Source organism: Neopelma chrysocephalum, unplaced genomic scaffold (assembly GCF_003984885.1).
Source record: "Neopelma chrysocephalum unplaced genomic scaffold, ASM398488v2 Primary Assembly neopelma1_24, whole genome shotgun sequence".
NCBI classification, from domain to species: Eukaryota; Metazoa; Chordata; class Aves; order Passeriformes; family Pipridae; genus Neopelma; species Neopelma chrysocephalum.
In genome coordinates this window covers 8,779,638-8,796,067 of record NW_020897693.1, presented here as the reverse complement: position 1 = coordinate 8,796,067, position 16,430 = coordinate 8,779,638, and the positions used below count along the sequence as shown (strand labels likewise).

The following is a 16,430-nucleotide window of genomic DNA, read 5'->3' as shown; positions in this document are numbered from 1 at the left end:
ACTTTTTTTTTCCTCTTTCCTCTATGGAAGATTTCCAAATTTTGAAATGAAAATTCTATTTTAGAAGCTTCTGAAGCTTTGCCTTTATGGATAATGTGGGGTATATATAGTGTAATGCAAGAACAAATCTGGAATGAGAGATTGCCACTAGGCAAAAAGTGAAAAAGTTTTGTTCCAGAGATGTTAATATCTCTGCAACCTTTTATAGTTGTGAAATGGTTTCTATTTTTTTTAACCAAAATCTTATCTAAATCTATGTGAGTTCTGAAATATTGAAATTTAATTGAGCTATGATTTCTGTTGGAAAATGATAGCAGTAACTCTAATATTATACTCAGGAATTCAAAGATGGTGGAAGTAAACATAAAAATCAAGTATTAATGATAAACTGAAACTTGCAGCTTCCTTACACCTTCCACCAGTCATAATTTCCCCCATTCTGTGATGCATAATAATGAGGATAAAGCTAACTGCTGCATGAAAAATGTAATAACATTTTTTGAAGACAAACATCTCAATGTGTAAGTTGCAATAATAGCCACTGACCGGACTCAGAGTCATCTCACAGCGCTTACGGGAATGTTTTCATGTTTATTACCTGAAAAAACAGAATCTGAACTTGCAGCATCCTCTAAACTGTCCATGAAAATTATTCTGTGCCATTTGGAGTAGCATTATTAAAGCAGTCACATCTCAGCAGCCGCTCACCCCAGCTATTTCACTCTGCTGTCCACAGAGGGAGACCAACCTCTTAGTTCAGCCCAGATCAATGCTTTTGCCAGGGTTGGTGAAAGCTATCTGATTGATTTTTACATGACTTAATACTTCAACATTCATCTGTGCACTGCTTCTCATATCTCTCCTGTTCTCGTTGCTTCTTGTTTCACCTCTTTCTCTTCTCCTTTTAACCATATTCATTCTTATCTGTTAATCTGCACCTAAGATTTTGCTGACTTTGATTTGCACAAGTTAAGGGTCATTGCTTCTGTCCCTGCTGCTTTGCCTGGCTCTGTACCTATTTTCCCTGATAGTTATTGAACTGCTACTCATTACTTATGTGTTGGTCTCTAGCTTTGACAGATGTATGAGCTTGAAATTTGTGAAAAACAGAAGGTATTAACATTATCTGATAAACAATAAAGCCATATGTACACCCTCCCTAAGTCTTCCTTTCCCTCTATAACATAAAGCACAACAAAACCAAAAGTTTATAAAGACAATGTAAGTATAACAAACTTAACAGAAAACTTTTATGTCAGAAGGAGACAGTCCCAGATATTCATATAACTGCATGAACTGCATTAGTTTCTCTGTTATTTATGCTGTCTTTACCTACCACAGCATCTAAGTCAGAGCTTTGGCCTGCACAAGTTCCGCGTTGTTGCTGTTGTGGAGTTCTTGCTCTAATTCTTTTATTTTTCCTTGTTGACTCTTTCCATGTAACCAAGCGCATGTCTGTGACATCTAAATTCCTATGTATTAATCTGAAGCATTCCTGTACATAGGAATTTGAAGATGTTGAAGAAAACCAGAATCATGAAGAATCAATCCATTCTTAAGACTCCCTAAAATTTATTTTCCCTATAAGAAAGTATAGATATTAATTGTAACTGAAAAGTCACCTTCTAAGAAGCTTAGAAGAAACTTTTCAGTGCCCCTGAAAACTCTTGGGGCTGTGACTACACCACAGCTGGGACAGAGAGCAGATACCTGAGCCGCAGAAACCTGAGCTGCTTCCACTCACAGGGAGTGGATTGCAGCAGGATCCTGGCACGCAGGCTCGAGCAGTTTCTAGTCCCTTGCAGCAGAGACCAGCTCTGTGTAGACACAAATACTTCCAGTTCTGCAGAGCTAAGCCCTGAATCTGCCAGCAGGGATTCTTAGATGGTGGAGCTTCAGATGCAGGCATAGAGATACCTCCAAAGCAGCACCTCCTTGCAGTAATTTTCACATCCTCATGCTAGCACTGATAGTTAAAAGGGCATGTATATAGCTGAAATCTAGGTAATGTTACGTGCTTGTAAAACTCTCTTCTTGGGTATGTTTTCTTTTGACTTTAAGGATCACCAGTGTTACTATACTTACCCATGGTTTATATATTCGCATGATTTAAATGTTGCAATTCATCAACATTCAAATTCCCTTTATCTTTTGTTTCTATGGCATCTCCTCCCTATCTACTTCATATCCCACTGTAATTACTCCCCTTTTCCACTCTTATTAACAGTCTATCCCTATAACCTGGTCTGCAAATGATATTTCTTGAGCCTAGTCTTACCAAAGTTTGAGGTGATCCCCTCCTGAATAACTTATTTCTAATTCTTTTATCTTCCTTTCCTGTGTTTTTCCCCTGACACTTCCTACTAAATGAAGCCCCCCCTCCAGGTATGTGATTTAACTTCTAAACTCCCCAGTGTCTGTCTGCTGGGATGGTGTGTGTGAATGATGGTGGTGTGAATACAAGGTGACAGGGGATAACAACCTGTTAGTTAATGATCAATTGTAACTTGCATGCCTTTGAGGTGGTTCTATTTTAGTATAATATTTTCTCTCAATACAGCATAATCAGCAGGAAGGAGGAGGAAACTTATCCATTGCATGAAAATTTTACTAAAAATTAGGCGAACACATGTATGCTTGTGAAAGAGTAGCTCAGCAAAAATTGTCCTTGTGGCATGGGTTAGATTCTGCACTGTGATATGAGAATGAATGTTTCTTCCTATAGGGAAGGATTTATTTCAAATCTTGGGGCATAATTTGGCCCACTGACTGTACACAGGGAATATAAATGCTCTGAGATTTTGTGTTATTTTTATGCCTGCTTTGCAAAATATTCAGTGGTTTGTGTGTATGGCTGAAAAGCAAAATCTGCCCTGCAAATTCACATTGCTGATCTATTCTTGTTTTGTCAAATCCCAGAAGAATGACATGTAGGCCTGCACAGACTTCTAATGAACCTTTTCTTCCTATGAAGTAATCCATTTGTAATTCTGCATTGCAAATGGATGTGAAGAACAGCAGTACATTTATATAGACATCAAAGTTTTCCTCAAGGAAGAAAATGGCCTGAGCCATAGATCTAGAAGGGAACTGAGCTCCTTTGGAGTTTAGTTGAACGTTGATGATGAGTTATGGCAGGCATTTCAGCAGGTTTCTGAACCACACTGTATTTATTTCAAATGGCTGAAATACTGCTGCAGTAAAAGGTGAATCCAATAGCGCCTCGAAAGTGATGACTGTGTTCATGTGCATATTTCAAATCAAGGTAAACCTTGGTACACTGTGCTGTCAGGTTGTGCTTTATGTTATATTATGCTTAGAAGCGTTATTTTAAGCACTGCACTATTATCACAAATCTGCCTCTTTCACCTTTCCTGACCTGTGTCTTCTGTTTATATGTTATTTCAAATGTTATTATTTTACCTCAGGTTTACTTCTTAACTTGGTTCTTGGCTCTCCTTTTCCTCTCTGCCCCTCCTCCCCTTTGGCTCAAAAGCTCTTTTGGTGTGTGAAATAACAGGTTTCTCGTTCTCATTCTCTTGCTTTCCATCGCAACTTGTTCCATGACACTTCACACCTGAAGTTCATGAGCCAGGTATGTGACACGACTTCTGGTTTACTCCACCTAGTTGCAACACGAAAGTTTGAATGTGTGTGTCTGAGAGAGAGAGAACAGGAGTCCTGGGCTGGTAGAAGAGAACAAAACAAGAGAAACAAATATTAACCACAATGATTATTTGCAGCCCTCTTCTCCTTTAACCTCCATGCTTACTACTACTTTAACATTACAGCATCTTTAACTCCTGACAGTCTCTCCAGATACCTTTTCTCTCTCCCTTAATTCACTAATTCCTTTATTTTTTTTTCCCCCTTCATGCATTCCCTGGTCTCTTTCTCGGGATTCCAAGAGCTTTAAATATCTGTTCTGTTTTTTTTTTCTATTTCCTGTCTTTCCATCACTGCTTGCACCATGACAACAGCAGAGGAAGCTCCTGAGGAAGGTATGTGATGTACCTACAGACTCAACCTTCTTCTCTTTCAGTGCTGGGGAAACAGTGTTAAAAACACTGACCTCATTCAAGAGCAAAGAGAGTAGGGGAGGGAAATGATCCTTCTGGATGGATTTGGATGAACATGGAGAAAAGGGCCGTATGTTTGCCAAATCAGATCACCAAAAAGGTGTTTTTTTCTTCTCGTTCAGTCTCCAGAGGGTCTAAGGTTCCCAGCATAGCAGGAAGGGAGTGGGGACAGTTGCTCTCAGAACAGTGCTGGTTGCGAATTGACTACTGTGCTTCTTCTCTTTTTCTTTTATCCTTCAACCTACAGCTGATGAAGAAGGCGAATACAATGATGGTAGCTTAGTGTTGTCTTAGGACAACAAAGTCATCTTCCTAACATCTCACTCTCTTTTCTGTGTCTGTTTTTGTTTCTCACTTGATTTTAAACTCAGGAACTGGGCCAAAACATCTCTGCCGCAAAGAATCGCTCACTGTGCATATCCAATCACCCTTGGAGGGTAACTAGTGTATTGAGAAGCCTCTACATCCTCCTCAGGATAGTAGATGATGAAAATCAAACTCCAGAAGCTTGCTCTGGAGTTGTCTTTTAGCTGGAACCTGTTGTGTTATAGCTCTCATCAGCAAAACTTCTTCATTCCCAAAAAATTAGGAAAGCATCTCTTAAATCATATGGCATACTTGAAAATGGAGCTGAGCCCTGCACAGACATGCCATCCTCACTCAGCCTGAGCAGATCATGGGCTCCAGGTCTGAATCTACAGAAATTTAAACCTCTGCCCAAGCCACACATTTAAAATTGTGCCAAACATCAAATGTGGATAAATTTATTCAGACGGGTGGGGCAGGCCATGGGCTTAAGACAGTCTGGTTGTAATACTTGGCTGAGTGGGTGCTGGAGTACACTTGTGAAAGGACCAAATCTAAATGTTTTGCTCTTGTATGTGGGCAAGATAACTTAGCCCCCCCCCCCTTGCCCAGTTTAAATGTATAGAAAGACTGTCACAGAGTTTTAGAGGCCTTTGAATCAGTTCTGTTCTGATTGTTCCAGCCCCTAGAACACCCAGCCAGCTGCTTCAAAAGACAAAGCCCAATGTCGCTTGAAAACACCCTGCATTTTCTCTGTTACCTTGTTTTATTTTGTTTTACTTTTGTAAATTTTTTTTTTTGTTCATTTGTTTTAATTTTCTTGCTTGCTTTTCAGGCTTTTTTCTAATTTAGGGAAATACCCTGAGGACCTTCCCGAGTCCCTCTTTATCCTTCTTTTTTTCATTCTTTCCTTTTATTTTTAATAGCATATTGATTTTCTTTTTTTCCCAAGGACACAGTGTGAGTTAGATATGTTGCTTCTGAGAAGTGGAATTAAGGGAGGGTGTTTAGGGCTTTCTGAGTGAAGTAAAGACAGTTCAGATGGATTCCCAGAGAAGGGGAGCACGTGTGAATATCTCATAGACTGGGAAGAAGAAAGCGGGGTGGTATTTATGGTGGAGTGTCCCCTCCCTGTGCTAGCCTTTTGGAAACCAGAAACTCAGAGATTCTCTAATCGCCAGGGCAGTGAACTTGGATTTCCAGTGTCTCTTGCCTTCTTTTGGCAGGGTTGTATGTGGGGATTTTGTCTCAGCCCCGTGGTTCATAGTCAGAATGACCAGAATGTCAAAATCCACCATAGGAACAGGAATTTGCTATGACAATTCCTGCTTGTCAACAAATTTTGGCCCAGTTCCTTGACTCTTGAAAGAAGGGGCATTTCAAAAAAATCCCATCCCTGGGCCGCTTTTGGTGCATACAGTATGGATCAATGCTGGGTCATGCGTTGCAAAGGACAGATTTATTACTGTTTGTTTTTTTAATAAAACATCCCCTTTTCTGGTTTTCTGGAGGTACCTTTAGGTATTCTAACTAGAATTCTTATTTCAAGAACGACTAACCTTAATTTTTCTTTTTATTTTTACAATTGTTTGTTGGTTTAATGAAGCTTAAAGTGCTGATTCCGTGGGAGCTGAAACCAGTTTCACAGTTTTTGACAGACAGGTGTTGGTCCTGGCAACCAAGGTCAACAAACAAAACCAGTCATTTCCTGTCTGCTTTTTTCCCCCTCTCTTTGAAGTGTTACTGACTGGCAGCTTTAAGCTAAATAGGAATGGTGATGAAAATTCTCTGTGTATGTCAAGAAGGAAGGGAATCCTGTGTAAATAACATCCCTGATAGACTGGTTAATCATGATTACTTTTCCTCTCTCCAGGTAAAAGGCAATTTAACTAACGTGTTAAGAAGCTCACTGGCTATTTGAAAAGCAAAACAATTAAAAATGTGACTGGAGAAATACAGAAGCATGCTAATGGTATTTTTCTTCAGGAGCAATTTGTGACTTCCTTTATAGTAGAGAGGGCCTAAAATACTTTTCAAATTACATGCTGTTTATTTTATTAGCTTCGCTCTGGCATCCAGAGGCCTCAACTGAGATATGTTTTAGTAGGTGGAGTTCTTGCAGTAAATGAGAAAAGTCTACCCCCCCCCAAATGTCATTAATGAAATTTATATGGGAAAGGGTGAGAGAAAGGAAAGGTTGGTTTCTGATCTCTTTTACGCATCTCTCATGTATTTTCCTTTAATTATCTCAATAATCCATTTCCAGCCACTCTCTCAAATTTTTATTATCCAATAATCTTACAACTGATTTACTCCACTAAATATTTTCCAGTGTAAGACTTTTGCTATTTTTTCCTTTTACAATCATAGAATCATAGAATATGCTGAGTTGGAAGGGATCCATTAGGATCACTGAGTCCAACTTCTGGCCCTGTGCAGGACACCCCAATGTTTCATTTTATTTTATCCTACTCTGTTCCATTTGCTATTCCAAATTTCCTCCATCAGTCCCAAAATGCAAATAAGCATTTGAAACAATGTAATATCTTTCTGTATTATGATATTGATAACAGGCCTCATGTACCCACTCCTGAGGAGGCTGTTTACTTTTACTTTACAAATCTGGGTGGGTTTTTTTAAACCAGATTCAATAGGCTGTGAGTTTTTTTCCTCAGTTCCTCCCACTAAGCCAACACAGGGAGAGTCTTGTACTGCAGAATCCATCAGCATCCCTGAAAGTTCAAATATAGCGTGTGGTTATGAAAGTCAACCTGGGTCTCTGAGAGAAGGAGCCAGAAAAAACACATAGGTTTAATTTACTTCTGTTTGTGAGAATAACAGTGCTGAACTTGCTGGCATTATGCTGGAGTTAATAACTAAAGTTTAAAAAGCAGAGCGGGGATGGGAGTTGATCACAAGCACAAATATTAAGCAAGTAACTCATAAGACCAGCACATTTCTGAGAGCCAGGGAAAGGTCACTTGTTGCAAGGGAACAATTCTGACAGCCAGAGGAGCCAAGGTGACAGTCTCTGTGATGGGTTAGCCTGCCTATCAGGGCATTATGCCTCTCCTGGAGATGAAAAGATCATTCCCATTGATGCCCATGGGAATTTTGCATGTACCTCAGCAGGAGAGGATGCTTGCTAAGAGAGGATGGCCTTTCCAAGCTGGGTTTGAGGAGCGCCACACAGTGCAGAAGAATAAGCATCTTCCCCATGGCACCAAGGTATCTCAGGGACATGTGCCTTAAGCTGTCTTGGAAGCCAATGAACCTGGAGAAAATGTGTGTCATAAAGATTTTTCTGTCCTGGCCTCCATGTGAGGGATTTGAACTAAACTGGTAAAGCCTAGTTATCATTGAGATGACTGTGAATTCAGGTTGCCTTTAGCAAAAGAAGTGTTGATTGAAAAAGGGAACATTTTCTTCTATCCTCCAGCCCAGCTATCCTCCTTAGAGCTTTGGTTAGGATGGTTTGAGGAAAATAATTTTGCATTTACACAAAACCATTGCTTTGTAGATGCTATGTTTGGGACTTTTATACAGTCTTTTGATTCTTTTCTGCCAAATTCTGTTTCAAGGGTAAAAACAGATTCACTCCTAGCAAAAGGGGTGTGTGAGTGTGTGTATTTCTTTTGGAAGTGCTTGAGATTTAACCAGTTTCTCTGGGATGTTTCCCCTAAGATCATATTTCCCTTCCCTCCTTTTACTTTAGCAGCTGGCGTGATCTCTGTTGTTTTAACTTTCTCCCTCTTTTTCCCTTCCTGTGTTGCTCCATCCTTCCAAATACAGAGGAGAAGCCCAGAATAAAGTAAGTATAAGAGGCAGGGAGTTTCAGAACCCTGGGATCATTTTTCTGGTCTAGCAGGAGCTCTTAGATTGTCTATTAGGCAAATGGCCACTTGAAGCCTTTATCCAAGTCTCCCTCATGCAATATCCATCTGTTCCTGCATGCCTTTCCAGGATGTCTGCTTCTTTTAGAGGATGCCTTAGCAGCAGTTACTGGCCTGGATCTTAAGACCAGTTCCTTGTAGAGTCAGACAGCTTGTGAACTGTCCGAGATACAGTGTTCTCACAGTACCCCAAAATACAGGCAGCTCAACAGTAAATCCTCTCTGAGAGGCCACAGCTGGGAAACTACCTGTCCCTCCAGGACTGCTGACAGTAGGAAGGGTGGCAAATGTTGGGCTGGGCTGAGTTAAGCTTAACTAAAGCTTCCTATAGACCTTCTGGCTCTGGGCCCCAGCACCCTCCCATCCCACTCTGCCGGCTGCCCAGAACGGAGTGTGCAGCACTGTGCAGATGGCCTCACAGACCAACATCTTTCCACGTGGTAGGGAATGACCATAGGCTTTGGAAGTGTAAAGGGTTTTTAGGGGTAGCACCTGACCTGCATGGCCTTCCAGGAAGGACAGTGCTCCTTAGTACTATCCTGGAGTAGTTTTCCATTGACTTGCTGTTTCACCCCTCTGTATCTCCACCAACACTCCTCCTTATCAGCATTGTTTCTGAGGGCAGGTCTGGTGAGGTCAGGACATGCTATTTAAAAAGTTGCCTGTTCTTTAAGATGAAAATCCTTCCTTTTTCTTTTATTTTCTTTTTGTTTTGTGTTTGACTCTCTGCAGACTAACTGCTCCTAAAATACCAGAGGGTGAGAAAGTAGATTTTGATGTAAGTATTCCTGAGACTGGCAGTGTTTGTCTGTACCTGATTCATACACGTGTGTAAACCCACATAACTCCTTCTGTATTGGATACAGCTGAGGATAAAGACAAGGACCAAAGTATGGTTGCTTTGCCACTTGTTTTCAGTAAAAGGCTGCTCTCTGCTCTCTGAAACTGTCTGGATGCATTCACTGATAATGTGACTCAGCTAAAATCATGTATTTCTTTTTTTTTTCACTTTGAATAGTTGAAGCCAATATAAGAAGGAAAAAGTAAGTGCTTTAGGAGATCTCAAATCCCCTGTCCCATTCTTGTAAATGGCTTGAAAGTTGCAGGCCTTCAGCTATTGCTGAGAAAAACCAGCTAAAGTTACAATAAAAAAAGAGAGATCTAAATACCTTCCTAGAAAGTTGATAGAAAATTGAAGAAGTTCTGGTGCTGAAAACCTCCACAGAAATATTTGCTTTGCCCAAAATGCAGGAATATTTTCTAAGTAAGATTCATATTCCAAAGCAAAGAGGAGGAAGCTAAGTATATGCAAAGATAGGTATGTAAGCAAAGCAAGGATAAAATACAGTATAGGGGAATGGGAGATTTGGATTCTTTACCCTTCTGGGCTTCTGACTGTCACCTGGAATGAGTCACCGATCGCACCAACAGCCTTTTAAGATAATCCCATAGATTTTCATGGATATCTACAGATACTTTCTGCTTTTGTTTCTCTGTGTATATGCAGGGTGCTGGGAATGTCCAGGGCATATTCCTGGAGCAATATAGGCTTAATGCATTTTCCTGCTCTTCTAGGACATCCAAAAGAAAAGGCAGAACAAAGATCTGATTGAACTGCAGGCCTTGATTGACAGCCACTTTGAAGCCAGGAGAAAGGAAGAGGAAGAGCTTGTTGCCCTCAAGGAGAGAATTGTGAGTCCTTGAACTGCCATTTCCCTGTACTAGATTGAGAGAACATCTGTAGATGAGAAGCTCAATCCATTAGTCCACTGACAGACCTTGACTGAAAGCTGCACTGCCATATACAGAAGTGACTGCTCAAGTCACCATTTAATGGCCTTTTCCCACATCAGTCCCCTCTCAGCCTCTTTTTTTTTATCTGGGAATTGTACATGAGACCCTTTTGCTTGTTCTAGCAAGGGCAAAAGTGGCTCACTCTTTATGAAACTAAGCTCTTGGCAGTGGTGTGTAATAGTGGAGGCAGATAAAGCCACAGTGATGATCCAATGCCTCTGCCACTGCTTCTTGCAGGAGAAGCGCAGAGCTGAAAGAGCAGAGCAACAGAGAATCCGGGCTGAGAAGGAGAAGGAGCGTCAGGCAAGGCTTGCGGTAAGTGTCTTTGCTTCTCTCTCCTTGTCCCAACATCAAACTGGAGGAGATCTCTAGAGACAGAAAAAACTGCAGCTTCTGCCTGTCTCAGTCCAAAGATGAAATGACCACCCTCTTAAAACAAGGGCAGAAAACAGGAGTTGTCAATTCTCATCAATATACTTCTCTGATCACATCCCCTGCAGTGACGCTGGTTGCTGGGGAAGCTGGGAGTGCCCCCTAGAGTAATCTGGTCTGTGTGTTGCACTCCACAGGAGGAAAAGGCACGGAGAGAGGAAGAAGATGCCAAGAGAAAAGCTGAGGATGATCTGAAGAAGAAGAAGGCTCTGTCCTCCATGGGTGCAAATTACAGCAGTTATCTGGCTAAGGTAAAAATCATGTATCAATGGAAGAAACATAAAAACATTAAATCATGGGGTTGACTGGAAACAAGCTTTATTAGAATTGAGAAAACAGCCCAACTTTTCTTCTTTTGGATCCCCAGCAGCTTGTCTTACATGCTCTGTCACTGAAATGGTTTCATTCAGGCTTAATTTCTGCAGTCTGATGTTAATTAATATTCTGAAAACAGGCTGATCAGAAGAGAGGAAAGAAGCAAACAGCTAGAGAGACAAAGAAGAAGATCCTGGCAGAGAGGCGCAAGCCCTTGAACATTGACCACCTTAATGAAGACAAGCTGAGGTAACAAGCTTATCCTAACTTACTGAATATAATCCACACAATCCACTTTGGTCTTACTGGGGTCTTCTCTAGTGACCAAATCAGGAAGAGGAGGGGGTCTTCCCTGAAATTCATCACAGGACATGGTGAAGTTGTGCCCTTCTTTGACGCGGAGAATGGAGGGGAAATGGGGATGTAAGGAAGTGTTGAAATGGATTGATGGCCATCTAGCCATGATCCTGGCATAGCTCAGTTAGCCTCTCCTGCTAGTTAGGATTAGTCATTTACAGGACTAGCTTTGAGATTAGTTGAACAAGCCTACAAAATGGTATCTGTAGCATTCCCAGGGGTGAGTTAGAGCTGCTAAGGTATGAATATGGATCTCTATGAAGGCTGGAGGTTTGGAATCTGAATATTCTATGTGGAGCAGTCATCAGATGACAGTCTGGACTGCACGTGTTGGAGTTTACACATGATTGAAAGATGAGGTTGGCTCACCTCATAAGATGCAGTCCTGATACAGATAAGATTGCACAATGGTAGCTGCTCTGCTTATCTGGGTGACCTTCAGAGTCCTGCTTCCTTCTCGTCTGATTCCACTGGAGTCTTATCTTTCAGTAAGAGTTAGGGGGAAAATTAGGGGAATTATGCTAATGTGTGACACATGCAAGACTGTGAGTCTAAAAGCTTTGCAGGTGAGAAGGCGGGAAAATGTGGCCTTGAAAATGGTGAGTAGCTTTCAGAGAACAGAAAGGGTTTACAGGAAGATGTGTGAACTGCATTAAATAAACTGTAAAAAGCCTCATTACTAGTGATGTGAAAACCACAGAAAATATCTGATGTCATGTTTCTCCCATCTTGCTTTTCCCATAAACACACAGGGACAAGGCCAAGGAGCTATGGGACTGGTTATATCAGCTGGAGACTGAAAAATATGACTTTACAGAGCAGATCAAGAGGAAAAAATATGAGGTGAGTTGAGAGACCATTTTGCTAATGGCACTGGGTCCAAAATGTAAAAATCTCTGTGACTTCTTTGGCAAAAGCCATGTTGTGACATCACTTGGGTCTCCAATGCCCTTTTGCAATATTTAAACAGCAAGATGCTTGGAACTGCATTCCCCTAATATACATACTTGAACTGGATTTCACATTTTAGGCTGAAATTGGATAGATCACTCTCAAGGTTTTCAGTGCCCCATGGAAAGGCAATCCCAATGGAAAACAGACTCCCTGCCCTCTGCTGAAACACATTTGATTCATTCTTGTTTGTCTATAAGTAACTGTGGCCTGAAAATTCAGTAACTCTCAATTCATTAATCTCCATTGCAAAGTAATATTTTTACATCCATCCTTGATTTCAAAGTTGAACGTTGTAAGTTTTATTCCATCCCAGGCAGAATACCTGTGGACCAAGCTCTCTGGAGTCACTGAAAACTGTCTCCAGACAGGAGCATCTGACTGAAGTGTCATGTGGTAACAGGAAGTGGATATGTGTCCTTCACAAAGTCACTGGATAGGGCTGCACTCACCCATTTCAGGTTTCAGTGGCTGAGATCTCTCTGGATCTCTCTCTGTCTCGCTCTCCTTTTAATTTCCAATCACACAGACACATGCTGACAGGGAGTGAGCAACACCAATGTAACTATCTCAATCTCTCTTAGATTTTAACAATGCGTTGCAGGCTGCAGGAGCTTTCCAAGTTGTAAGTACAATGAATTTGCCTGTGTAACAGCAGCAGCAAAGGCTACCAAATGCATGAGCCTGCCGCATGGTCAGAGACCAGGTGCTAGATGGGAACTGGCACTTGGCTCCAAGTGCAGAGAGAAAAGAGAAAACTGGATCTGGTGTCTCTCCATTCACTTCCTTTTTCTCTCCCTTTCCATTTTTTGAAAAGGTATAAAGTGGTAATTTAGAAAAGAGTCAAGAGTCCAACAGGGATGTGGCTGAAGAAGTGAGCATGGAACCCAATGCACCTCTAAAATAATTCCCTATCCAAACCTCTGATATTGTGTGCATGGGGGTGTCACCCTGATGCACCTGGGATCCATGCAAAAAAGCTTAGGGATACATGTGTAATAGCTTGGACTTCACAAAAAAGAATAGTATAGGGTTTAGAAAGCCTCTCCACCTTGTGGCACATGGTTATCCAGTTCCAAAGTATTGGAGAGGGCTAGCTTAAGGATAACAGGTCAAGTGGGTGTGGAAAAACAGGAATAAGGCAGTGCCAGGGGATGGGTACATGATATGGTAATGAAACCTCTGCATAAACAAAGAGAGGGGTGCCACTGATGGAAAGCAAGTAACAAAAAATACAAAGAATGAGGAAAGCAGAAGGAAAATGCACAGCTAAGATGGGAGAAGAAAGTTGAAAGAACGAAGGGAAGATGATAGCAAGAAAAAATTGAGGAGAAAGGTAAGTGAAAATAGCAAGGAGAATGAAGGACACACAAGCAAGGATGCAAGGGAGAGACAAAGGAAGGAACTGGGACACACAGAAATGGAGCCGTTCTTTAGTGTCTGTTGCTCTTTGGTGCTTCATTGGAGAGTGAGTGTTATAGTCACAATCACCAGGTTATCACTGAAGGTAAGTCTTGAGTCTTTGAGTCAAACTGAAGACAACTGGTTCTCCTCCACACTCGGGAAAAATACCTGGTTGCAAAAAACAATTTAAACTGCTGAAGCAGATAATAAAACTTCCACGAGTAAGTACAAAAGCAGGTGATCTGTTGATCTTTCCTTCCTCGTGTTCTTGGTAATGTTTCAGTCTCTTTCTTTTTTCTGTTTGCCATGGAAAGACATGAGCCAGGAAATACCAGTTGTTGGGACAACCTGAATGTATGACTTTTCTTTTTCTTCTTTTGCATGCGGGGAATGTCAAGTACGACTTTAAATATTCAAATTTTGGGTCACCAGTTCTTGGACCTGCAGAGTCAGTGTAGAACTTTAAATTGCACCAAAAGCAGATGCAAAGCGTACATCTTGGCAAAGGCATTTTTCCAATTCAGGAAAAAGAAGTAGAACCCTGAGTCAGTTCCAAATGAGAGGGTGAAGGGGCAAAAAAGGGCTCTCTATCACACCCTAGTCTTTTTGTGGGCTTTTCCAGTACCTGAGCTGGAAGAGTCCCAGGATTTCAGTAGCAAGTCTAGGCCTACAAACCAGGACTGAGATGCTAAGTCAGGCCATAAGGCGCTCATCCTGTGCAAGGTAGGTGTTTGGTTCCCCATGCATCAGGTTGTAATATGCAGTTTACTCATGGCTAAACAAAGAGATGCTTCATCTGGTACGACAGACACTCTGAAGGCTTGCAGTCATCAGCAGAGCTTGGGAAGGTCTTCACAGCCCCCACTTCAACCCTCTCCTCTCTTGTTCCTGAGGCTCCCCTTGAATATTTTCTTCTTCAGCCCCTTTAAAAGTCATCTTCTCTTATTAGATGAGTGGCTGGGAAGGTGATGACTGCTGCAAGCTCTGAGCCTCCTGCTCTGCCAGCCCAGCAAAGATACTCCAGCAGAATGTGACACCCATCTTCCATTCTTGAGGTCCCCATCCAAAGACCATGGAAGCTCTTTGAGCTTACACACTTCCTAATGTGTAGGATTAAGGAAAAAGTGAGGAGGTGAGGTCACCACATGCAGATGATGGAGGCATCCATTCCCAGCTGGGCAGAACTCATTCTGGCTCATTTGCCTACAGTTGACATGTGAGTTCATTGGAGATTAATTTGAATACATAAAACTCTTCTAGTAAGGGTTATAAAATTCTAGCTCCTCTTTCCCTTGATGTGTGAAGCTGGCTTGCAGATTTATTGCCAAGAAGAAACATTTCTCTCCTTCAACCATGGGTGAGCTTTTATTTCAAAGGAATTATTTATTCCTACTATAGGCACCTGTTTCCAGCACTTCAGCAGGTAAAACTCCCCTCTCCTTGGGGGAAAAATGTTTCTTGATCTCTAAAAACCCTGGTCATATATGTTGTTTGCAGATTGTCACCCTCAGGAACCGGATTGATCAGGCCCAGAAGCAGTAAGTACTTATATCCCCTTCCTAGCTCCTGGACTGGGGATATCTTCTCAGTGTTCAAATTAGTCACTTCAGCCTCAACACCGACATTTTCTTGTTGCAATGGAATGAGGCTAGAGATGGAAGGGCAACTCCCATCCTGCCTCACATTGAGAAAATGAAGGGGAAACTGAAGTGAATGTAACACCTAACAAGAAAAAAACCCCATGTTTCTTCACACCCTGACTTCAAAATTTTTGTCTGCTTATTGTTGGGTTTTTCAAACACCTGACTGAGGTGCTTTGAATACTCGAGGGAATACAACCCTTGTTTACAAAGGGTAAACAAGTGGTTGCTAAGATTACAAGGAATGGTGTGTAACAAGACTAACATCATGGGATTACTGTAGTGAGTTCTTCTCACTCATCATCTCTCTTCCACTTTCCTTCACTACAAGACTATTTCATTAGACTTTTTTGAGCCTTATATCTTTAACTATTCTAGGTATTTTTAATGAACTTATGAGAGACCAGGTATAGACAAAGCCTGGGGGCTAGGACATAGAAAACTGACGGCCACAGAGAAGTAACTGCAGGGAAGCAAAAGAGGAGAGCTCTCCAGTGGTGGAATTTGATCTTCTCTGTGATTCTGTATCTTAGCAAAGTCATGCGAGGAATGAAGCAGTGGTCTTTGGTGACATCTTTGAATGATAGGAGTGACCAGACACTACCTTCCCACTTCCACAAGGCGCCCTGCTTTGACAGATAAACGTAACACTGGGGGCTTGGTTGTCTGTAGATGCCAAACGTAATGCTTGACCTTCACGTGGTATTTTCTGTACAGAGCTGTAGGCTGATAAACCTCAGCAGAATGTGCAGCTGCAGAAGGATGCCCTGGTTTGGCTGGACATTGCTGCTCTTGAGAGGCACTACCACACCACCCACAACAGGCTACTGCATGCCTGCTCCCCCAAAGGACACGATACTCTCATTTGAAAAGGTTGCACTGAGAAGTCCACAGCTCATGAGATTTCTGTGTGCTTAAATTTCTATCCACACTACACACCATCATTCCAAAGCATTGCCTGCTAACCTGTTATACAAGGATTAAGTGAGTCTTTTGCTTCAGACATTATTAAGGCTCCTTAAGCACAGTCTAAAGGTTAGGCATAACATCAAACATCACAGGTGCTTGTGGAGATAAAAGGACTTTGCCTTTGTTTGAGGAGTTATGCAGTTACTATACTGGGTTTTGAAACTTCAGAAAGGCCGGCAAAAGGGACATTGAGATTAATTTAACGTAAACAGAAAAAGCGTGCTCTCTCTCACGTTAAAGGTAAATTTTTTCAACAAGACCAAGCTTGTCTTGGTCAAAAGGTAAAGTAT

At 41.6% G+C, this 16,430-nt stretch overlaps 1 protein-coding gene across 36 annotated transcripts in view; it reads left to right on the top strand.

Annotated features, from left to right (window-relative positions):
• Positions 1 to 16,430, top strand: part of TNNT3 (troponin T3, fast skeletal type) — a 31,382-nt gene that overhangs the window by 13,425 nt on the left and 1,527 nt on the right. For 10 of the 36 annotated variants that reach the window (XM_027702385.1, XM_027702357.1, XM_027702336.1 and 7 more), the window contains 10 exons: positions 2,374 to 2,385; positions 8,178 to 8,196; positions 9,011 to 9,056; positions 9,854 to 9,970; positions 10,310 to 10,387; positions 10,642 to 10,755; positions 10,959 to 11,068; positions 11,929 to 12,019; positions 12,712 to 12,752; positions 15,029 to 15,069. In XM_027702385.1, the coding sequence (XP_027558186.1) occupies positions 2,374 to 2,385; positions 8,178 to 8,196; positions 9,011 to 9,056; positions 9,854 to 9,970; positions 10,310 to 10,387; positions 10,642 to 10,755; positions 10,959 to 11,068; positions 11,929 to 12,019; positions 12,712 to 12,752; positions 15,029 to 15,069 (669 nt within the window). Of the gene's footprint in view, positions 1 to 2,373; positions 2,386 to 3,583; positions 3,596 to 3,980; positions 4,002 to 8,177; positions 8,197 to 9,010; positions 9,057 to 9,853; positions 9,971 to 10,309; positions 10,388 to 10,641; positions 10,756 to 10,958; positions 11,069 to 11,928; positions 12,020 to 12,711; positions 12,753 to 15,028; positions 15,070 to 16,430 lie in introns of all 36 variants that reach the window. The other 26 variants (XM_027702347.1, XM_027702367.1, XM_027702327.1 and 23 more) reach the window with 11 other exon arrangements.